This window comes from Muntiacus reevesi, chromosome 6 (genome assembly GCF_963930625.1).
Source record: "Muntiacus reevesi chromosome 6, mMunRee1.1, whole genome shotgun sequence".
NCBI classification, from domain to species: Eukaryota; Metazoa; Chordata; class Mammalia; order Artiodactyla; family Cervidae; genus Muntiacus; species Muntiacus reevesi.
The window spans coordinates 62,401,592-62,426,777 of record NC_089254.1 but is presented as its reverse complement, the minus strand read 5'-3'; the positions used below and the strand labels follow the sequence as shown (position 1 = coordinate 62,426,777).

General features: G+C 40.9%; 1 protein-coding gene across 4 annotated transcripts in view; it reads right to left on the bottom strand.

Annotated features, from left to right (window-relative positions):
• NOD1 (nucleotide binding oligomerization domain containing 1) overlaps positions 1-25,186 on the bottom strand; it is an 84,678-nt gene that overhangs the window by 35,161 nt on the left and 24,331 nt on the right. For all 4 annotated transcript variants that reach the window (XM_065939957.1, XM_065939959.1, XM_065939955.1 and 1 more), the window contains exons 2-3: positions 3,463-3,560; positions 965-1,270 (exon numbers count right to left, since the gene is read on the bottom strand). In XM_065939957.1, coding sequence (XP_065796029.1) covers positions 965-1,165 — 201 coding nt within the window. In that variant the 5' untranslated portion in view covers positions 1,166-1,270; positions 3,463-3,560. The remainder of the gene's footprint in view (positions 1-964; positions 1,271-3,462; positions 3,561-25,186) is intronic.

Genomic DNA, 25,186 nt, shown 5'->3' with positions numbered 1-25,186 from the left:
ATTACTGCTCTCTGGGAATGAGAGCTGAGGGCAGAAAACCATCCATTAGGCGTAATGAGGTGGGTGGTGGGCCACAGAGCAAACGGACAGCAGACTCCTATGTAAGGTGTACCTTAAGAAAGTTTTCTGTCGTATTAAAAATTCAAGGGAAAAAAATCACAAGTGTTTTTTGTGTTTTTCTCAGAAACCTTTCTGATCTTTTCTGAGCCCAGCAGGTGCTGCCGATGGTTTAGTCACTAAGCCGTGTTCAACTCTTGCGACCCCATGGACTACAGCCCACCAGGCTCCTCTGTCCTCTGTTCATGGGATTTCCCAGGCAAGAATACTGGAGTGGGTTGCCATTTCCTTCTCCAGGGGATCTTCTTGACCCAGGGATGAAACCAGGATCGCCTGCACTGCAGGAAGATTCTTTACCAACTGAGCCACCAGGGAAGCCCCAGCAGGGGCTTCATTCATTACAAATGAATTCTGTCACTCCTCTCCCCACGAAGGAGGTTTTGGTCCCTCCATTCTATTTTTCTAACATGACACAAAGTTAAAGTGAAACCAAGGGCTGTGAAGACTCCCCACAGTGAAGTGTAAGAAATTCTTTACTGTGGACCTGGGTTACAATGCAGCGATTCCTCAATCAGAAATGAGGGCCATTCTCAGAGCCATACCCAGCAGTGAGCAACTCTCCAGGGTTTAACAGGCATGGAAGGGAGTAGCATGGCTAGCGTTTCATGCTCACTTTCTTTCTAAAGAATTCACTAATTTAGAGTGAGTTGGTGTTTGAGAACCAGTACACACAGCAAGGAGAATGGAGGGGATCAGAGGAGTTTGCTGTGTCATGATCACAGAAATGAAATATGTAAGTTCTGTTTTGTAAATAACCACCCAATGTACTGAACGCAAAGCTCTTCACCCACGTCAATGGGAAGGAGCCCGATCTGGCCACCAGAGCTGGCATCCCCGTCACCAGCACCTTGTCGGGCTGCGTGGGGCAGGCACACACGATCTCTGCATCCTCAGTGGAGAAGTAGTCATTCTGCAGCAAGTTGTCCAGCAGACACCGAGTGTTTCGGATGTGAGTGACCAGATGCTCCCGGTTGACTTTCAACAACTTGATGAAGGAGTGAGACTCTGATGAGACTATTTCCATCTCACTGCAGTCCTGCTTTTCCATGGTTCAAGAAGCAAGCGGCTACTTTCCCCAAATTCATCTTTGGCTGCATGTGTCTCTCTGGCAGAAGGGCAATCAGGATCCAGGGCCAGCCTCTCAGTGCAGCCCCTGAAGACACAAATGAAATCACCAACAAAGTCAAAGCCACGGGAAAGATTTCCCCACCACACCATTCCTCACCTTTCTTTGGTCCTGGAATTTCTCTATTTAGAGCAGGAAGAGAGTATTAAAAAACAGAGACATTACTTTGTCAACAAAGGTCCGTCTAGTCAAAGCTATGGTTTTTCCAGTAGTCATGTGTGGATGTGAGAGTTGGACCATAAAGAAGGTTGAGCACTGAAGAATTGATGCTTTTGAACTGTGGTGTTGGAGAAGACTCTTGAGAGTCCCTTAGACTGCAAGGAGATCAAGTCAGTCAATCCTAAAGGAAATCAGCCCTGATATTCACTGAAAGAGTGATGCTGAAGCTCCAATACTTTGGCCCATCTGATGCAAAGAGCCAATTCATTGTGAAAGACCCTAATGCTGGGAATTACTGAGGGCCAGAGGAGAAGGGATGACAGAGATGAGATGGTTAGATGGCATCATTGACTCAATGGATATGAGTTTGAGCAAACTCTGGGGGATAAGGACAGGGAAGCCCTGTGTACTGTAGGCCATGGTGTCACAAAGAGGTGGACATGACTGAAAAACTGAACAACAAAAGCAGGATGGAGTCATGCTTAAGATATTGATCTGAGATGTATTACAGTAAAAAATCATAATTTAGTTGTGCCTGCTTGTGGGTTACATCACTGGGGTAGATGTCCAGAGATAGACAATGCTTTTGTTTAGCAAAACTTCTTAATTATTATTACTTTTTAAAAAGTATGCCTCCATGGAACTCTATTCAATGTTATATGCCAACCTGGATGGGAGCAGGGTCTGGGGGAGAATTGATACATATATATATGTAGGGCTGAATCGCTTCACTGTTCAACTGAAACTACCACAACATTTTTAATCAGCTATACCCCAATACAAAATAAAAAGTTTAAAGTTTAGGGGGGAAAATGTATGTCTCAATCCAAGATTGGAATAAGGATACAAATGTATGTTTTCCAAATTAGCTGACAGGGATTAGAAATTTCTACACGCCCTGTGAGGGGACAGGGCCCAGAATTTGCAGGCAAGGAGTTGTGGGAATTGATGGGAGACAGCAGAATGCCCTGAGGAGAGCGCGAGCTGGGATGAGGCATTCGTGGTAGTCATGAATCTCCTGTGGCAGTCAGAGCCCAGGAACCTGGGAACAGCAGCATGTCCGTCCTCACTGCCCGATCTGGGCTGTGCCGTAGTCCTCTCCACTGCCCCGCCCCAGCTCTCCTTACAACTCCAGCCAAACCGGTTACATATGGGCACCCGAGGGAAAGAAGGAGTGGCATTGGCCATGCTGGAGGGAAGTGGGACAGGAGGAGGGCGAGAAGGAGAGGTAATGTGGAATTCCAAGCAGCGGATGATCAGAAGACACCATCTCCCTGGAAATCCTCAAAAACCTCATATAGGTGCTGAACTTCCTGTCTTGGTAGGGCCCAAGCTCTTTTATTTGGGTATTAAGAAAATACTTTGGGTTTATCTGTACAACCCCAGAATTGTACTGATTGCTTTTCCACCCCCAGAATAAGATCTCTCAGCCACTTAATTTTCCAATCATCCTGTGGATATAAAATGGATCACACTCTTGAAAGTGGAAAGGCCTTGAACTAGTCTTTCATCTAAACCCCACATATCCCAGAGAGATAGCTTTAACTATTTTTTGTTGATCTTAAAAAAAAAAAATTCATAAGAGTTCCAAACATGTTTGTTTCACAAGCCCACCTATGTTAACATTCAGGTCCTATGGTTCTCACAATTTTTCCCCACAACTAGTCTCCTGCTCTTTGACACATTTTTTTTTCTTGCATTTTTGCATTTTATCATCTTTTACCTTCAAGTTGTGAAATGCAAGCCTTCCAGAGATTCTCAACGGGACCCCACACAATACCCTTCCCTTTTATAACCTGACTGATAATAATTTTTAATACATTCTAGCATTCTAAACAAGAAAGGCAAGACAGTCTTATCAAAAGGAATTTGAAGGAATAAAAATGAGTGATTAGCTACTATTCCACTAAAAGTATGCTGATTGATTAGACTAATTCAGCTTTTTCTACTGTTGTCAATTCTATGACTCACTTAAGGATCCAAAGTTTTAGAAAATTAGTTCCCTTAAGGATACCAGTTGATGATGTTAAATGTATATTTAAACTAGTGGTTAGTAATACCTTTTTAAGTTTCTGGCATGTGTTCTTTGAAGTAAGTGAGAATACTCTAAAACAACATTCTATCCTTAAATCTTCAATTTCCAATTTCTTTCTGGAATCTGCAAAGACAAAAAAAAGAGAGAGAGAAAGAAAGGTTTCTTGAAAACACTCTTGTGCTGCATGGTGAACAAATGAATACAATTGGAGAAAGTAACTTTTAATACAGAACTGTAGGATCTCAGAGTACTCTTTGTTACCTTCTTCCTTTGGGACTCTGTTTTCCAAATCTTAGTCATTCAGGCACAACACTCCATTTTTTGGCCATAATTGAGTCTCAAAAGCAAAGTTATGTGCTTAACTTTTTCCTTTAAATCGACTTTATTTTACTATTCTAACAGACTAATTTTAAAGGAAATTTTATATTACCATTATAACCAAAACACTCACTTGCAATAAATAAAAAAGTAACACAAAAATAAATTCACTAAAGAATAAAACCGTGCTATTGAATTCCAGCTTATTCCAGCTATTGAATTGCCCAGAAAGGCTCTAGGTCTGAGGCCTGTTTTCTCTTAGAAGCATTTGAGAGCTGTTAAAGACACAGTAGCACAAGAATGATACTTTCTCTTTGAGATCATGGTAAATTAGACAGCTGGAAAGGGAGAGCCTTCTCACTTGGTGAATCGGGGTGTTTTCACACCCTGATGCTGGGAAAGATTGAAGGCAGGAGGAGAAGGGGGCGACAGAGGATGAGATAGCTGGATGGCATCAACCGACTCAATGGACATGAGTTTGAGTAAACTCCGGGAGCTGGCAATGGACAGGGAGGCCTGGTGTGCTGCAGTCCATGGGATTGCAAAGAGTCGGACACGATTGAGCAACTGAACTGAACTCCATTCTTATCAGGGCTTGGAATGGGTGTTACACAAGGGCCTTCATTCCTCCGCTCCCAATCCTCATACATCTTCACTGTGGGTCTCATTTCATTCCTGGCTTCTAACTCTTCCAAGCCTATGATTCCTACAAAACTACTGACATGCCTTCCCAGCCCTTCCCCAGAGTATCACCCAGAGCCATCACTACCTCTTACTGCCTGAGGCAGAAATGTAAGGAAAACCTGATTTATGGCCAAGCAACAAATTACACTTCAGCCAGCTGGCAAGGAGACTAGTTTGAAATTTAATCAGATTTGCAAAGATCTCTCAACTCAGCAGGAACTTAACAAGGTGTGGATGGTGAAAGAGGAAACAAAGAAAGCTGATCCTGCCCTGTTAAACAGAATCCAAGGGTAGACCAAATCTAAATCGTGGAACACTCCAGAGAAATGCAGTTCATGGACATTTGGTTACCAGAAGTACTGATGCCAGAAAAGATTGTGAACTGGCTTTACAGATTAGAGTCTCTCAGAAAGTCAGTGAGATGGGGGTTAAAGAAGTAAGGTCACTCTAACCCTATAAACTCAAGAAACAGTAACTACAGGACCTAGTGATTTAGAGTGATTCCTTTCAACAATCAGACTCAATTTTCATGCTTGAAAAGATCAGAAAATAAGACACAAAAATGGTTTTGATTGTATGGTGAGGCAAGAACTCTCATACCAGGAATGTATATTGATGGAAACCTTCTGGAAATACATTTGAAATACATATCAAGAGCCTGTGATAAATATCAGTTTAGCAACTTCTCATTCTAGATCTTGGCCTTATGAAAAGGTTCAGAGGTTCTGACAGTTTTGTGTTTTTTTTTTTTGTTTTTTTTTTAAATAAGGGGTTTCCACTGCCAGTTCTGATAGCATAGCTTGCTGTTCCCACAAAGGCCAACTACAGGTGAGCAGATGAGTAGATTGGGGTGCTACATATAGTATGTATGTAGCACATATGAATGTAGCAAATATGAATGAAATACTAATATGACATGAATGAGTGTCAAAGATGCTATGCTGAGAGAAACAAAACTCAAAAGAGTATGGAGTGTATGATTCCATTCATATGATTCTAGAAATCTGAACTAGAAATCAGACCAGTGGTTTCCTGGGTAGGGGGGATAAGAGTAAGGGAGAAACTGAATGCAAGAGGAATAAGAGAAATCCCTGGGGTGACAGAAGTGTTCTTTATCATGCAGTGCCACAAATACATGTATATCTCACCAACAGATGTCAATCATTTTGCCTTTTCATACTGTTCATGGGGTTCTCAAGGCAAGAATAATGAAGTGGTTTGCTATTCCCTTCTCCAGTGGACCATGTTTTGTCAGGCCCTGACTAGCAGGGACATGCCCTTCAGCTGCTCCACATAACTGGAGGGCATGCCTGTGCCCTGGTTGTTCCACTGCTGATCCTTGTTGAGGGTGAAAACCATCATTGGCCATGGGGTGTCAGTCAATGTGCCACCTGGGGGCTGAGACAAAGGCTCTGCTAGAGAAGTAAAGTGGATGAGAATGGGCGAATTTAACTCAGATGACCATTATATCTACTACTGTGGGCAAGAATCCCTTAGAAGGAATGGAATAGCCCTCAATAGTCAACAGAAGAGTCTAAAATGCAGTACTTGGATGCAATCTCAAAAATGACAGAATGATCTCGGTTCATTACCAAGGCAAACCATTTGGTATCACAGTGATTCAAGTCTATGCCCCAACCACTGATGCCAAGAAGCTAAAGTTGAATGGTTCTATGAAGACCTACAAGACATTTTAGAACTAACACCAAAGAAGATGTCCTTTCATCATAGGAGACTGGAATGCAAAGGTAGAAAGTCAAGAGATACCTGGAGTAACAGGCAAGTTTGGCCTTGGAGTACAGAATGAACAGGGCAAAGGCTAACAGTTGCGCCAAGAGAACGCACCGGTCAGAGCAAACACCCTCTTCTGACAACACAAGAGATGACTCCACACACGGACAACACCAGATGGTCAATACTGAAATCAGACTGGTTACATTCTTTGTAGCTGAAGATGAAGAAGCTCTATACAGTCTGCACAAACAAGTCCAGGAGCTGACTGTAGCTCAGATCATCAGCTCCTTATTGCAAAATTCAGGCTCAAATTGAAGAAATTTGGGCAAACCACCAGACCATTCAGGTACGACCTAAATCAAATCCCTTATGATTATAAAGTGGAGGTGGCGGACAGATTCAAGGGACTAGATCTGGTAGACAGAGTGCCTGAAAAACTATGGATGGAGGTTTGTAACACTGTACAGGAGGTGGTGACCAAAACCATACCGAAGAAAAAGAAATGCAAGAAGGCAAAAGTGGTTGTCTGAGGAGCCCGTACAAATAGCTGAGAAAAGAAGAGAAGAAAAGGCAAAGGAGAAAAGGAAAGATATACCCAAATGAATGCAGCGTTCCAGAAAACAGCAAGGAGAGACAGGAAAGCCTTCTTAAGTGAACAATGCAAAGAAATAGACGAAAACAACAGAATGGGAAAGACTAGAAATCTCTTCAAGACAATCGGAAATACCAAGGGAACATTTCATGCAAAGATGGACTCCATAAAGGACAGAAACAGCAACAACATAACAGAAGCAGAAGATGTTAAGAAGAAGTGGCAAGAATACACAGTTCAGTTCAGTTGCTCAGTTGTGTCTGACTCTTTGCGACTCCATGGACCGCAGCACACCAGGCCTCCCTGTCCATCACCAACTCCTGGAGTTTACCCAAACTCATGTCCATTGAATCGGTGATGCCCTCCAACCATCTCATCCTCTGTCGTCCCCTTCTCCTCCTGCCGTCAATCTTTCCCAGCATCAGGGTCTTTTCAAATGCTTATTCTTTGCATCAGGTGGCCAAAGTACTGGAGTTTCAGCTTCAACATCAGTCCTCCCAATGGACACTCAGGACTGATCTCCTTTAGGATGGACTGGTTGGATCTCCTTGCAGTCCAAGAGACTCTCAAGAGTCTTCTTCAACACCACACTTCAAAAGCATCCATTCTTCAGTGCCCAGCTTTCTTTACAGTCCGACTCTCACATCTATACATGACTACTGGAAAAACCATAGCCTTGACTAGATGGACCTTTGTTGACAAAGTAATGTCTCTGCTTTTGAAAATGCCATCTAGGTTGGTCCTAACTTTCCTTCCAAGGAGTAAATGTCTTTTAATTTCATGGCTACAGTCACCATCTGCAGTGATTTTGTAGCCCTCCAAAATAAATTGAATACTATTTCCACTGTTTCCCCATCTATTTGCCATGAAGTGAATATATTCTATTTGCCAGAATATACAGAAGAACTGAAAAAAAAAAAAAAAAGTCTTAATGACCCAGATAACCATGATGGTGTGGTCAATCACCTACAGCCAGACATCCTGAAATGTGAAGTCAAGTGGGCCTTAGGAAGCATTACTACGAACAAAGCTAGTGGAGGTGATGAAATTCTAGCTAAGCTATTTCAAATTCTAAAAGATGATGCTGTTAAAGTGCTGCACTTACTATCTCATCAAATTTGGAAAACTCAGCAGTGGCCACAGAATTGGAAAAGATCGGTTTTCATTCCAATCCCAAAGAAAAGCAATGCCAAAGAATTGTGCAGAAACTGCAGCACAATTGCATTCATTTCACATGCTAGTAAGATTAGGCTCAAAATCCTTCAAGCTAGGCTTCCACAGTACATAAACTGAAAACTTCCAGATGTACAAGCTGAATTTATAAAGGTAGGGGAACTAGAGATCAAACTGCCAACATCCACTGGATCACAGAAAAATCAAGGCATGCCCCCCAAAAAATCTACTTCTGCTTCACTGACTACATTAACACCTTTGACTGTGTGGGTCACAACAAACTGTGGAACATTCTTCGATAGATGGGAATGCCAGACCACCTTATCTGCCTCCTGAGAAATATGTATGCAGGTCAAGAAGCAACAGTTAGAACTGGGCATGAAACAACAGATTGGTTCAAAGTTGGGAAAGGCGTACATCAAGGGTGTATATTGTCACTCTGCTTATTTAACGCATGTGCAGAGTACACCTAGAGAAGGAAATGGCAACCCACTCCAGTATTCTTGCCTGGAGAATCCCATGGACAGAGGAGCCTGGCGGGCCGTGGTCTATGGGGTCGCAGAGAGTCGGACACGACTGAAGTGACTGAGCACGCATGCATGCAGAGTACATCATGCAAAACGCTAGGGTGGATGAGGCTCAAGCTGCAATCAAGATTGCCAGGAGAAATATCAATAACCTCAGATATACAGATGACACTACTCTAATGGCAGAAAGTGAAGAGGAACACAAGAGCCTCTTGATGAAGGTAAAAGAGAAGAGTGAAAAAGCTGCCTTAAAACTCAACATTCAAAAAACTAAGATCATGGCATCTGGCCCCATCACTTCATGGCAAATAGATTGGGGGAAAAAAGGGAAACAGTAACAGATTTCATTTTCTTGGGCTCCAAAATCACTGTGGACGGTCACTGCAGCCATGAAATTAAAAGATGCTTGCTCCTTGGAAGAAAAGCTATGACAAACCTAGACAGAGTATTAAAAAGCCAAGACGTCACTTTGCCAACAAAGGTTCATACAGTCAAACTATGGTGTTTCCAGTAGTCATATATGGATGTGAGAGTTGGATCATAAAGAAGGTTGAGCACTGAAGAACTGAACTTTGAACTGTGCTTTTGAACTGTGGTGTAAGAGAAGACTCTTGAGAGTCTTTTGGACTGCAAGATCAAACCAGTCAATCCTAAAGGAAATCAATCCTGAATGTTCACTGGAAGGACTGATACTGAAGCTGAAACTCCAATACTTTGGTCACCTGATGCGAAGAACTGACTCACTGGAAAAGACCCTGATACTGGGAAAGATTGAAGCCAGGAGAAGGGGACAACAAAGAATGAGACGATTGGATGGCAACACCGACTCAATGGACTTGAGTTTGAGTAAACTCCGGGTGATAGTGAAGGACAGGAGAGCCTGTGGTGGTTGCAAAAAGTCAGACATGACTTAGCAACCGAACAACAGCACATATATATGAATGCATGTATCACTATGCATAGATATGTATTTATATGCATATATCACATATGTGTTGGAGTAGAAAATGGCAACCCACTCCAGTGGGTAGGTTGGAAAATTCCATGGACAGAAGAGCCTGGCAGGCTACAGTCCGTGGGATTGCAAAGAGTCAGATATGACTGAACATGACACACATCACATGTGTATGCATATGCAACATGTGTATATGTATATTATGCATGCACACATATATACACATGCTGCTGCAGCATGCTGCTAAGTCGCTTCAGTCATGTCTGACTCTGTGAGACCCCATAGACGGCAGCCCACCAGGCTCCCCCATCCCTGGGATTCTCCAGGCAAGAACACTGGAGTGGGTTGCCATTTCCTTCTCCAATGCATGAAAGTGAAAAGTGAAAGTGAAGTCACTCAGTCGTGTCCGACTCTTAGCAACTCCATGGACTGCAGCCTGCCAGGCTCCTCCATCCATGGGATTTTCCAGGCAAGAGTACTGGAGTGGGGTGCCACTGCCTTCTCCGATATATACACACATATATACACGCATACACCATTAATATCATTAGTGTTAGTTGCTCAGTCATGTCCAACTCTTTGTGACCCCATGGGCTGTAGCCTGTCAGGCCCCTGTGTCCATGGATTTCTCCAGGCAAGAATACTGGAGTGGGTTGCCATTCCCTTCTCCAGGGGATAGTTCCGACCCAGGGATTATATAAACACATATGATTTGTCAAAAGTCTACCTGTACACTTAAAATCTGTGAATACTACTGTATGAAATAATACTTCACTGAAGTTTATTTCTTTGAAGTCAAAATATATTTCCAGATAAATAAAAACTGAAAGATCTTGTGGCCAGTGTAGCTGCACTAAAATAAGTACTGAACAGCTTTTTTAGGTAGAAGAAAAGTGATTTTAAACCCAAACAAAATGAGAACAGAAAATTTTAATACGTGGTTAAATATAAATGTGTATTGACTGAACAAAACAATACTTACCTTGTGGGGTTTAAAATATATGTAGAATTAACATTTAAACAAGGGAAACACTGCAAGATGGCACAGTGGAAAGACCCTGAGCTTACCTCCTTTTACAGGCACACCAAAATCACAACTATGTGCAGAACAACCATTGTTGAAAACGACTAAAACCTACCAGAAAATGTCTTCTACAACTAGAGATACAAAGATGGAAGCACAGAGAGGCAGGCAGGAGGTGCAGAGTTGCTATACCGTCAAGTCCCACATCCCCCAGTGGGCGATCCTCAAACAGGAGAATAATTAGGACATCATGGTTCTCCCAAAGGGGTGACAGATCCGAGCTCCATGTCAGGCTCCCCAACCTGGGAGTCCTACACAGGAAGATAAGCCCTCAGAACATCTGGCTTTGAAGGCCAGTGGGGCTTATTTCTGAGAGTCCCATAGGACTGGGAGAAATAGAGACCTCACTTTTAAAAGGCACATACAAAATCTCACATGCTCTAGAACCCAGGGCAGAAGCAGTAACCTGATAGGCACCCGGGTCAAACCTACCTGCTATTCCTGGAGAGTCTCCTGGAGTGGCAGAAGGCAATTATAGCTCGCCCTGGGAACAGAGACACTGGCAACAGCCATTCTGGGGGGCTCTTTTACCCCATGCACACTGGTGCTGGCAAGTGTCATTCTGGAATCCTCCCTTTAGCTTATCAGCCCCAGGCCCCAGCCCCACATGGGGCTACAGGCACTGAGCGGTCTGCAGGGACCCGTGCCGGGACAGCTCAGGCCAAGCAACTAACTGGGCATGGACACAGCCCCAGCTACCAGCAGAGAGGCTGCTCTAACACCCCTAGATCCACAGCTGTCTCTGGACACAGCTCTGCCCAGCACAGGGCCCAGAATCCAGCTCCACGCATCAGTACACAGGCAGTAGAACCAAGACCATCAGGGCCCTCCAGCCAGAGACCCTGGGACCCAGCTCAACTCAGAGCAGTCTGGAACCAGTCCCAGAATCCCCAAGGCACCAGCCCTGCCCACCGGTGAGCCTGCTCTAGCCTCTCATCCAGCTCCACACACCAGTAGGCAGATGTGAGTCACAAGAAAACTACAGTCCTGCCATCTCCAGACCTGGCACACTCACTAGCTGTCCAGATCCTGCCCTGGGCCACTTGGGCCCAGGACCTGCCCACTAGCAGGCCAACACAAGATTCAAGACACCCCAGACCCTGCAGTCAATCGTGGCAGGAAGTGGCCCCACCCACCAGTGATCCGACACCTGCTCTGGGACCCTTCGACCCTAAAACCAGACTCCAGGGCGAAGCTCTGCTCACTAGTAGATGAGCAATGGCCCATGAGGTCTCCTGGATCCTGTCTCCACCCATCAGGACCCCAGCACAAGTATAGATCCCTGGGGGTTCTGCAGCCAGCTGCCTCATGAACCAGTCCCACCAATGAGTGGCTAGCAGCCTCTGCACAAGGCACGAACTGGCAACCAAAGAAACCAGGGGTTAACCAAGCTCACTAGACTACTCACATAGTCAGTGCACCACAACAGAAAGACCCATGCATCCCTCATGGGGGAACCCCTAGAGCATATAACTCTGGTGGTGAAAGGGAAGTATCCCGGGACACATAGGATGCCTATGAAAAGCATCTTCTTCAAGGTTGGGAAATGTAAACAACCCATCAGACACATAAAAAGAAAAAAAGCAACTTAGACAAAATGAGGCAACATTAGAACATGTTCCAAATTAAGAAACAAGATAAAACCCCAGAAAAAGAACTAAGTAGACATAGACAATCTACCTGAGAAAGAGTTCAATGTAGTGATCATAAAGATGATCATAGAACTTGGAAGAATCAATGCACAGAACAAGAATTTAGGAGTTTTTAACAAACAGAAAATATAAAAAATAACCAAAATGGCATGAAGAATGCAATAACTAAAATGAAATATACACTAGAAGAACCAACAATAGACTAAATGATACAGAGGACTGGATCAATGAGCCAGAAGATAGTAGCAGAAATCACTGATGCTTAATATAAAAAAGAAAAAAGTATGAAAAGAATGAAGACCTCTGGGAAAACATCAAGCACACTAATATTTGCATTATAGGGGTCCCAGAAGGAGAAGAAAGAGAAAATAAGGCTGAAAACAGAATTGAAGGCATACTGACTGAAAACTTTCCTAACTTGGGAAAGGAAACAGACATCCAGGTCCAGGAAGTGCAAAGAAACCCAAACAGAATCAACCCAAAGGAAACACAACATAACTTATAATTAAAATGGCAAACCCTGATGATAAAGAGAGAATATTAACAGTAGCAATGGAAAAGCAACACATTATGTATATGGGAACTCACATAAGGCTATCAGCTGACTTTTTAGCAGAAACTCTGCTCCAACAGACTGGTTCCAAATAGGAAAAGGAGTAAGTCAAGGCTGTATATTGTCACTCTGCTAATTTAACTTATATGCAGAGTACATCATGAGAAACGTGGCGCTGGAAGAAGCACAAGTTGGAATCAAGATTGCCGGGAGAAATATCAATAACCTCAGATATGCAGATGGCACCACCCTTATGGCAGAGAGTGAAGAGGAACTAAAAAGCCTCTTGATGAAAGTGAAAGAGGAGAGTAAAAAAAGTTGGCTTAAAGCTCAACATTCAGAAAGCTAAGATAACAGCATCTGGTCCCATCACTTCATGTCAAATAGATGGGAAACAGTGGAAACAGTGGCTCACTTTATTTTGGGGGCTCCAAAATCACTGCAGATGGTGTTTGCAGCCATGAAATTAAAAGACACTTACTCCTTGGAAGGAAAGTTATGACCAACCTAGATAGCATATTAAAAAGCAGAGACATTACTTTGTCAACAAAGGTCTGTCTAGTCAAGGTTATGGTTTTTCCAGTGGTCATGTATGGATGTGAGAGTTGGACTATAAAGAAAGCTGAGTGCCGAAAAATTGATGCTTTTGAACTGTGGTGTTGGAGAAGACTCTTGAGAGTCCCTTGGACTGCAAGGAGATCCAACCAGTCCATCCTAAAGGAGATCAGTCCTGGGTGTTCATTGGAAGGACTGATGCTGAAGCTGAAACTCCAATACTTTGGCCACCTCATGCGAAGAGCTGACTCATTCAAAAAGACTCTGATGTTGGGAGGGGTTGGGGGTAGGAAGAGAAGGGGACGACAGAGGATGAGATGGTTGGATGGCATCACCGACTCGATGGACATGAGTTTGAGTAAACTCTGGGAGTTGGTGATGGACAGGGAGGCCTGGTGTGCTGCGATTCATGGGGTCGCAAAGAGTCGGACATGACTGAGCAACTGAACTGAACTGCAGGTCAGAAGGGAATGGCACAACATATTTAAAATGATGAGAGGGAAAAACCTACAACTAAGAATACTCTATTCAGAAAGTAATCAGGACAAGCCCTGTGCTGCTGGAAGGAAGCTGTGAAAGAGGAAAGTTTCCTGCACCGTGGGAAGACCCCTCCCTGGTGGGGAGATCTACAGGGACAGAAGGGAGCTTCGGAGCCTTGGAGGAGAGTGCAGCTGCCAGTGTGCAGCAGACGGAGCAGAGGGAAAACTGCACAGGTGATCAGGGCCTCTGCCCCGTGCTCCCCAGTCTGAGACATGCGTCTGCTGGGGTGGGTGGGAGCTGGCTGCATTCTCCAGTCTGAGACGTGTGTCTATCAGGGTGGGTGGGAGCTGGGTGCTGGAACTTGGGCTTTGGAGATCAGAACGAGGGAGAGGGTTGGGGTAGGCTGTGTGGAAACAGCCTGGGCTGGGGCTGAGCCTATGGCTAGGAGTGTACACAGGGGAAGCCTGGGCCACCTTATAAGCCAGTTGCCACTGTCTGGAAAGTGTGCAGTGGGAGGGGAGGGACCTGAATTTCAGCCTTCATTCCTGGGCATGAGCTCACCGGCGACAGGGGGGTGCCTGCTCAGGCTCTAGGAGCAGTCAGGAGCTATGACCACTACAGGAGTGCTCAGAAACCACTGCTGCCGCCTGCCCGGCACCAGGCATGGTTGCAAGTTACTACCACCCAGCTTCACAGATTCCAGGAGTTGTCAAGAATAGCCGCTGCTCCCATCACATTCTCTGGGGGCACACCTGAGCCACCACTGCTGCCAAGAACCCCCAAACCAAGCGCTAGACACCACATCTGCACACCCTCTATCAAGGGGATAACAACACATACACACTAAGAAAATAGAGGACAGGCACCCATACTAAAATACAAACTTTGCACCGAATATATTAAACCCACACAAGTTACACAAGGATGTCTCCACATAGAAATAGCCCTCCCAGACCACAGTAGATAATTGTTTCTCCTAAACTCACAGAGTAAGAGAAATATAAGCAAAATGAAGAAGCAAAGGAATCCAGGTAGAAAACCAAGAGCATTCCCCTGAAAGGACAAACAATAAAGCAGACCTCTTCAGTCTAACTGATTTCAAAAAGGAGATAATGAAAATATGAAGGAATTAAGAAAGGCTATCAACAAGAATACAGAGTACTGTAACAAGGAACTAGTAACTATAAAGAGGAAGCAAGAAAAATTACATAAATCAACTGCAGGGAATCCCCTGGTGGTCCAGTGGTTAGGGTTTGATGGGGCCTGGTTCAAGTCCTGGTTGGGGAACTGAGATCCCACAAGCCACATAGTGTGATCAAAAAAGAAAAAGGAAAACTCATTTGCAGAGGTGAAGGCTGCATAAAGGCAATGAAAAGCAGAATGAATAATGTAGAAAAATAAGTAATTGACCTGGAAGATAGAATAATGGAAATCATCCAATCAGGACAGCAGACAGAAAGTCAAATGAAAAAAAAAAAAAAAAAAACCAACCAAAAACCAAAATCTATATAAGAGACTATGGGATAATATAAAGCATGCCAGTCTATGCATGACAGGGATTCCAGAAGGGAAAGAGAAAAGGGGGTCAAAAATGTATTTGAAAAATTATGGCTGAAAACTCCCCAGTCCTAAAGAAGGAAACAGGTAACCAGGTACAGAAAGCACAAAGGATCCCCAACAAGATAAACAGGCTTACACCAAGACATCTAAAAAGGGACAAAGTTAAAGAGAGGATTCTAAAGGCAGCAAAAGAAAGACAAAGATAATTACAAAAGAACCCCCAATAAGGCTAACAGATGATTTTTCTACAGAAGCATTGCAATCCAGAAAGGAGTGGCAAAATACATTCCAAGTTTTAAACGGGAAAAATCTGCAACCTGGGATACTCTACCCAGCAAGGTTATCATTTAGAATATAAGGAAAGATAAAGAGCTTCTCGAACAAGCAAAAACTAGAAGAGTACAGCAATACTAAACCTATCCTAAAGGAAACATTGAAAGATATTCTCTAAATAGAAGAATCTATAATAGAAAAGAAAAAATCACAAATGGAAAATAAATCACTTAAACCAGATTAATACATTTTCTGTGAAAGTGATGATAACCACAATGAACAGCAAAAGGGTGAACATGAAGATGTAAAAGAGGACCTCAAAATCATAAAATGTGGGGGCAGAAAGTCAGAAATGTAGATTTCCTCCCCCTCCCAAGAATATGTTTGAGCCTATATGACTACCAATCTAAGGCAAGTAGATATAGGAAGTGGCTAACACATTTAAAAAACAGGTTAATCACATATCAAAAACACACAATTGATTCACAAAAACCAAAAAGAAGAGAACATAAGTATAATACAAGAGAAAATCAAAGGCAAAAGGATACAAAAGGATAAACAAAAACAGAAAGGGACAAAGAAAAAATATAAAATCAATGGGAAAATAAGGTTTAAAATGGAAATAAATACATATCTATCAATAATTACCTTTAATGGCAGTGGACTAAATGTTCCAATCAAAAGACACTTAGAGTGATAGACTGGAAATAAAAGAAAAACAAGAGCCTACAATATGCTGCCTACAAGAGATCCATTTTAGGGCAAAGGATACACATAGACTGAAACTGAAGGGGTGGAAAAAGATAATTTGTGAAAAAGAAAATGACAACAAAGTAGGGATTGCAATATTAGTGAGACAAAACAGACCTTAAAACAAAGACTATAAAGAAAGATAAGGGATATTATAAAATGATAAAAGATAAATACAAGAATTTTGTACTTATCAACATATATGCACCTAACATAGGAGCACCCAAATACATAAAACCATACTAAAACATTAAGTGAGAAATTGACAGGAATATAGTAATAATAGGAGGCTCACATCGATGGACAGATCTTCCAGACAGATAATCAATAAGGAAACAGAGGTCCTAAATGACACAATAGAATAATTAGACCTAATTGATATTTTACATTCAAAAAATAGAATACACGTTCTTTTCAAGTGCACATAGAACATTCTCTAGGACTGACCACATACAAAGGCCTGAAACAAGCCTCAAAAAATTTAAGAGTACAGAAATTATTTCAACATCTTTTCTGACCACAATGAAACTAAAAATTAACCACAGAAAAAGAAATGAGAAAAAATTACATGGAGACTAAACAACATGGTACTAAAAAAAGATCAACGAGTCAACAATGAAATCAAAGTGGTAACTAAAATATACCTTGAGACAAATGACAATGAAAACACAACCACGCAAAATCTATGGGATGCAGCATATGTAGTTCTTAGAGGGAAGTTCATGGTGATCCAGGCCTTTCTCAAAAAAACGAGGAAAATCTCAAATAAACCACCTCAGCTACCACATAAAAGATTTAGGAAAAGAAGAGCAAACAAAACCTAAAGTCAGCAGAAAGAAGGAAATAATAGGATCAGAGAGGAAATAAAATAGAGATTAAAAAAACCAAGAGCTGGTTCTTTGAAAGGATAAGCAAAATTGACAAACTTCTGGCAAAGCTTACCAAGAAGAAAAGAGAGAGAACTGGAATAAACAAATCAAGAAATAAAAAAGACATAATAACTGATACCACAGAAATACAAAAAACCATAAAGGAATACTATGAGCAATTATATGCCAACAAATCTGACAACTTAGAAGAAATGGACAAGTTTCTAGAAACATGCAGCCCACCAAAACTGAATTGAGAAGACATAGATAATTTGAAGAAACCAATTACCAGAAGTGAAATAGAATCTGTAATTTAAAAATTCCCTATGAAGTCCAGGACCAAATAGCTTTACAGATAAATTCTACCAAACAAAAGAACTTGTACCAATCTTTCTCAAACTCTTCCAAAAAACTGAAGAGAAGGGACACTCCTAAGGACACTCAATGAAGCCACTATCACTCTGATACCAAAACCAGACAAAGAACCCAGAAAAACAGAAAATTACAGGCCAATATCTTTGAAGGATACAGATGCAAAAATTTTCAATAAAATATTGGAAAACAAAATCCAACAACACATAAAAAGGATCATACTCCATGACCAAGTGGGATTCATTCCAGGTTCACAGTGATGGTTCAATATATGCAAATCAATCAATATGATACACCACATAAACAAAAGAAAAGACAAAAAACATATGCTTATCTCAATAGATGCCGAAAAAGCATTTGATGAAATCTACTATCCATTCATGATAAAAACTCATCAAAGTGGGTATCAGTTCAGTTCAGCTGCTCAGTCGTGTCCGACTCTTTGCAACCCCATGGACTGCAGCACGCCAGGCCTCCCTGGACATCACCAACTCCCAGAGCTTGTTCAAACTCATGTCCATTGAGTTGGTGATGCCATCCAACCATCTCATCCTCTGTCGTCCCCAAAGTGGGTATAGAGATAACCTATCTCAAAAACTAGTAAAAGTTATTAATGACAAACCCACAGCCGATATAATACTCAATGGTGAAGAGCTGAAAACTTTCCTTCTAAAATCTGGAACAAGACAGTTCACTTCAGTCGCTCAGTTGTGTCCAACTCTTCCTGACCCCATGAACCGCAGCACACCAGGCCTCCCTGGCCAACACCAACTCCCAGAGTTTACCAAAACTCATGCCCATTGAGTCGGTGATGCCATCCAACCATTTCATCCTCTGTTATCCCCTTCTCCTCCAGCCCTCAATCTTTCCCAGTATCAGGGTATTTTCAAATGAATCAGTTCTTCACATCAGGTGGCCAAAGTTTCAGCTTCAACATCAGTCCTTTCAATGAACATTCAGGACTGATTTCCCTTAGGATGGACTGGTTGGATCTCCTTGCAGTCAAAGGGACTCTCAAGAGTCTTCTCCAACACCACAGTTCAAAAGCACCAATTCTTCAGTGCTCAATTTTCTTTATAGTCCAACTCTCACATCCATACATGACTACTGGAAAAACCATAGCCTTGACTAGACAGACCTTTGTTGACAAAGTAATATCTCGGCTTTTGAATATGCTGTCTAGGTTGGTCATAACTTTCCTTCCAAGGAGTAAGTGTCTTTTAATTTCATGGCTGCAGTCACCATCTGCAGTTATTTTAGAGCCCAAAAACATAAAGTCTGCCACTGTTTTCACTGTTTCCCCATCTACTTGCCATGAAGTGACAGGACCGGATGCCATGATCTTAGTTTTCTGAATGTTGAGCTTTAAGCCAACTTTTTTACTCTCCTCTTTCACTTTCATCAAGAGGCTCTTTAGTTCTTCTTCACTTTCTGGCATAAGGGTGGTGTCATCTGCATATCTGAGGTTATTGATATTTCTCCTGGCAATCTTGATTCCAACTTGTGCTTCTTCCAGCCCAGCATTTCTCATGATGTACTCTGCATATAAGTTAAATAAGCAGGGTGACAATATACAGCCTTGATGTATTCCTTTTCCTATTTGGAACCAGTCTGTTGTTCCATGTCCAGTTTTAACTATTGCTTCCTGATCTACATACAGGTTTCTCAAGAGGCAGGTCAGGTGGTCTGGTATTCCCATCTCTTTCAGAATTTTCCACAGTTTATTGTGATCCACACAGTCAAAGGCTTTGGCGTAGTCAATACAGCAGAAATAGATGTTTTTCTGGAACTCTCTTGCTTTTTCGATGGTCCAGCAGATGTTGGCAATTTGATCTCTGGTTCCTCTGCCTTTTCTAAAACCAGCTTGAACATCTGGAAGTTCACGGTTCACGTGCTTTTGAAGCCTGGCTTGGAGAATTTTGAGCATTACTTCACTAGCGTGTGAGATGAGTGCAATTGTGCAGTAACTTGAGCATTCTTTGGCATTGCCTTTCTTTGGGATTGGAATGAAAACTGACCTTTTCCAGCTCTGTGGCCACTGCTGAGTTTTCCAAATTTGCTGACATATTGAGTGCAGCACTTTCACAGCATCATCTCTCAGGATTTGAAATAGCTCAGCTAGAATTCTATCACCTCCACTAGCTTTGTTCGTAGTGATGCTTCCTAAGGCCCACTTGACTTCACATTCCAGGATGTCTGGATCTATGTGAGTGATCACACCATCGTGATTATCTGGGTCGTGAAGTTTTTTTTTGTTCAGTTCTTCTGTGTGTTTTTGCCTACCTCTTCGTAATATCTTCTGCTTCTGTTAAGTCCATACCATTTCTGTTCTTTATTGAACCCATATTTGCATGAAATGTTCCCTTGGTGTCTCTAATTTTCTTGAAGAGATCTCTAGTCTTTCCCTTTCTATTGTTTTCCTCTATTTCTTTGCACTGATCGCTGAGAAAGGCTTTCTTATCTCTCCTTGCTATTCTCTGGAACTCTGCATTCAAATGGGTATATCTTTCCTTTTCTCCTTAGCTTTTCACTTCTCTTCTTTTCACAGCTATTTGTAAGGCCTCCTCAGACAGCCATTTTGCTTTTTTGCATTTCTTTTTCTTGGAGATGGTGTTGATCCCTGTCTCCTATACAATGTCATGAACGTCCGTCTATAGTTCATCAGGTACTCTATCAGATCTAGTCCCTTAAATCTATTTCTCACTTCCACTGTATAATCGTTAGGGATTTGATTTAGGTCATACCTGAATGGTCTAGTGGTTTTCCCCACTTTCTTCAATTTAAGTCTAAATTTGGCAATAATGAGTTCATGATCTGACCCACAGTCAGCTCCCGGTCTTGTTTATGCTGACTATATAGAGCTTCTCCATCTTTGGCTGCAAAGAATATAATCAATCTCATTTCAGTGTTGGCCATCTGATGATGTCCATAGATGCCTATTATCACTTCTATTCAACATAGTATTGAAAGACCTAGCCACAGCAATCACACAAGAAAAAGAAATAAAAGGTATCCAAACTGGAAGGAAGAGATAAAATCACCATTATCTGTAAATGATATGATACTATATATAGAAAACTCTAGAGACTCCACACAAAAACTACTACAACTGATAAATTCAGCAAAGTATCAAGATAACAAGATTAGCATGTAGAAATCAGTTGCTCTTCTTTACACCAACAATGAAATATCAGAAAGAATGTAAAAAAAAAAAAAAGTATCTTTAAAACTGAAATCCCCAAAATAAAATATTTAGGAATAAACCTAATCAAGAAGGTGGAAGTTACATACTAAGAACCAAAAAACATTAATAAAGGAAATTCAAGCAGATTCAAAGAAAAGACATCCCATGTTCTTGGAAGAATATTGTTAAAATGGCTACACCACCCAAAACAATCTACAGATTTAATGTGATCCATATCAAATTACCCACAACATTTTCCACAGAACTAGAATAATGCTTAAATTTTATATGGAACCATAAAAGACCCAGAATTGCCAGAGCAATCGTAAAGAAAAAGAAAAAAAGCAGGAAGCATAACCATCCCAGACTTAAGACAATACTACAAAGCTACAGTAATCAAAAGAGCATGGTATTAGCACAGAAACAAACACATGGATAAATGGGACAGAATAGAAAGCCAGAAATAAACCTGAACACCAATAGTCAATTAATCTTCAACAACGGAAGCAAGACTATACAATGGGAAAAAGACAGTCTCTTCAGCAAGTGGTGCTGGGAAAGTTAGACAGCTGCATATAAATTAATGAAGATAACAACATGCCCTCTCACCATACACAAAAAGAAACACAAAATGGCTTAAACACTTAAACATCAGACATGATACCATAAAACTCCTAGCAGAGAACACGGGCAAAACATTCTAATACAGATCATACCAATGTTTTCTTAGATATGTCTCCTAAGGCAACAGAAATAAAAACAAAAAGAAACAAATGGGACCTAATCAAACTTACAAGCTTTTGCACACCAAAGGAAACCATAAGCAAAATGAAAAGACAATGTACAGAATGGGAGAAAATACTTGCAAATGATGAGACAGACAAGGGTTTAGTTTCCAAAATATACAAATAGCTTACACAACTCAATAGCAAAAGCAAACAACCCAACTGAAAAACGTGCAGAAGACCTAAATAGACGTTTCTCTGAAGAAGAAACACAGATGGTCAATAGACACATGAAAAGATGCTCAACATTGCTAATTATTAGAGAAATGCAAATCAAAGCTATAATGACGTACCACCTCACACCAGTCAGAATGGCCATCGTTAAAAAGTCTACAAATAACAAAATAATGGAGAGAGTATGGAGAAAAGGGAACCCTCCTATACTGTTGGTGGGAATGTAAGTTGGTGCAGCCACTGTGGAGAACAATATGGAGGCTCCTCAGAAAACTAAAAATAGTTACCATATGATCCAGCAATGCCACTCCTAGGCATATAATCAGGCAGTACTATAATTCAAAAAGATATATACACCCCTATGTTCATACCAGCACTACTCACAATAGCCAAAACATGGAAGCAACCTAAGTGTCCATCAACAGATAGATGGATAAAGAAAATGTGGTACATACACAATGGAATACTAGTCAGCCAGAAAAGAGTAAAATAATGCCATCTACAGCAACATGGATGCAACTAGAGATTATCAAGCAAGGTAAGTCAGACAGACAAATATTATACGGTATTACTTATATGTGGAATCTAAAATATGACACAAATGAATCTATGAAACACAAAAGAATCATGGACATAGAGAACAGACTGGTGGCTGCCAAGGAGGAGAGGGAGCAGGGTAAGGATGGATTGAGAATTTGGAATCAGCAGATGTTAAGCTTTTATATACAGAATGGATAAACAACAATGCCCTACTGTATAGCATAGACAACTATGTTTGATATCCTATGATAAACCATAATGGAAAATATAAAAAATAATGCATATACATGTACAAATAAATCACTTTGCTATACAATAGTAATCAATACAATATTGTGAATCAATTATGTTTCCATTTTTCTTAAAAAAAAAAAAGGAAAAATACTGATGTCATTCTTCATGGAACTAGAACTTCTTATATTTGTATGGAAAAACAAAACACCCTGAATAGCCAAAACAATCGTGAAAAAGAACAGAACTGAAGGAATCCCACTCCCTGACTTCCGACAACAAGGCTACAGTAATCAAAAGTAATCAAAAGAGCATGGTACTGGCACATAAATATATAGATCAATGGAACAGAATAGAGAGCCTAGAAATAAACCCATACACTTACAATTATTTTATGACAAAGGAGGCAAGAATACACAATGGATAAAAGACAAGTCTCTTCAGTAACTGGTGCTGGGAAAACTGGACAGCTACACACGAAAGAATGAAATTTAGAACATTCTCTAACACCATATGGGACTTTCCAGGTGGCTCTGTGATAAAGAATTCACCTGCCATGTAGAAGGCCACAGGAGATGCAGGTTCCATCCCTGGGTCAGGAAGATCCCCTGGAGGAGGAAATGACACTCCAGCATTCTTGCCAGGATAACTGCAGGGACAGAGGAGCTTGGCAGGCTACAGTCCCTGGGGTTGCAAAGAGTCAGACACAACTGCCTGAGCACACACACACTGTATCACCATATAGAAATATAAATTTTAAATGAAGTAAAGACCTAAATGTAAGACCAGAAACCATACAACTCCTAGGAGAAAACATAGATGGAATACTCTTTGACATAAATCACAGCAATTGTTTTTTGGATCTGTCTCCTAAAACAAAGGAAATAAAAACAGAAATAAACAAATGGGACACACTTTAAACTTAAGAGCTTTTGCACAGCAAAGGAAACCATCAACAAAACAAAAAGACAATCTACTATTATTACAAATAATAATGGGCTGTCCAGAAAAAGTCCATTTGGGTTCTATAAGATGTCATAGAAAAATCTGAACAGACTTCTTGGCCAACCCAATCTAACTCATGAGGTGTTAATATACAAAATGTACAAACAGCTCATGAAAGTTTACATCAAAAACCAAACGAGTCAGACTTCCCTGGCAGTACAGTGGTTAAGACCCCATGCTTCACTGCAGGGGATACAGGTTCTACCCCTGGTTGGGGAACTAGGATCCCAAAAGCTGCATGGCATGGCCAAAATAACAGAGAACCCCAAAACAATCCATATTTAAAATGAGCAGAATAGTTGAATAGACATTTTTTCCAAAGAAGACAAGGATGGCCCACAGGCATATGAAAAGATGTTCAACATCATTAATCAGAGAAATGTATATTAAAACCACAAAGAGATATCACCTCCTACCTGGCAGAATGGTTTTCATCACACAGAACACAAAAAAATAAATGCTGGCAGGGATGTGGTGAAAGAGAACCCTTGTACAAGCTACACCTTAAAGAAAATGACAGGGTTTAATTCACCCAAGTAAGAAATGATATACTAGATACAAACTAATCAAAAGAGATTTGGTAGAGCTATATTAAAATTAAGGTAGAATTTAAGGGAAGAAATGTTACTAGAGGTAAAGGAACATTTCATAATGGTAAAATAATTAATTCTAAAAATGTCACAGAAACTTAATTTTGTATACACATGGTAGCTAATTTTCAAAATATATAAAGCAAAATTTCACAAACACAAAGAGGATGGATACACAAATCCACAATCAATGAGGGTTTTCAAACAGTGAAAGTCATTATGTCTTGTCTGACTCTATGTATTCCGTGGAATTCTCCAGGCCAGAATACTGGAGTGGGTAGGGTAGCCTTTCCCTTCTCCAGGGGATCTTCCCAACCCAGGGGTTGAACCCAGGTCTCCTGCATTGCAGGCAGATTTTTTACCAGCTGAGCCACAAGGGAAGCCCTTTCAAACAGTGAAGGACTTCAATACATTTCTCAGAATAACTGAAAGAATAGACCAAAAAATGAAACAGTAAGAATATAGAGAATATGAACAAAATGATCAACAAGTCTGTCTAGACTGATATCTACAGACCACCACAGCCAATAGCAACAGAATGTCCAGCATTTAGAATGCATCTTGAGTGTGCAAAGTTAACCAATATGCAGGAGCATAAAGCATGTTCTGAACAAATTTTAAAGAACTGAAATCATTCAGAACATGTTCTCTGATCACAGTGGAATAAAGCTAGAAACAAAAAATGTTTAGAAAATTTCCAAAATCATAAGTCAAGGAAGAAATAAGAGCAGAAATTAGAAAATACTTTGAATTGCACAATAATGAAAATACAACTTATCAAAATTTGTGGGATATGATTTAAAAAGTCATAGAAATGTATAGCCTTATATACATATATTAGAAAAGAAAAACAAAAAACTGTCATATTACTTATACTGTGCTTTTATTATTCTACCAGGCATATTTACTCTTGTTTATAAATATTCTTTGCAAAGAGTTTTAAAAAATAAATGAAATTTCATAAGGATGATATTCTAATTTGTTCAGGCAGTTTCTTATACACATATATATGTATGCATACATTACACATATTATAAATAGCCATATACACTGAGAAGAAAACTCAGAAATCTATCAAAACATTGGCATTATTTTTGGGTGACAAGATT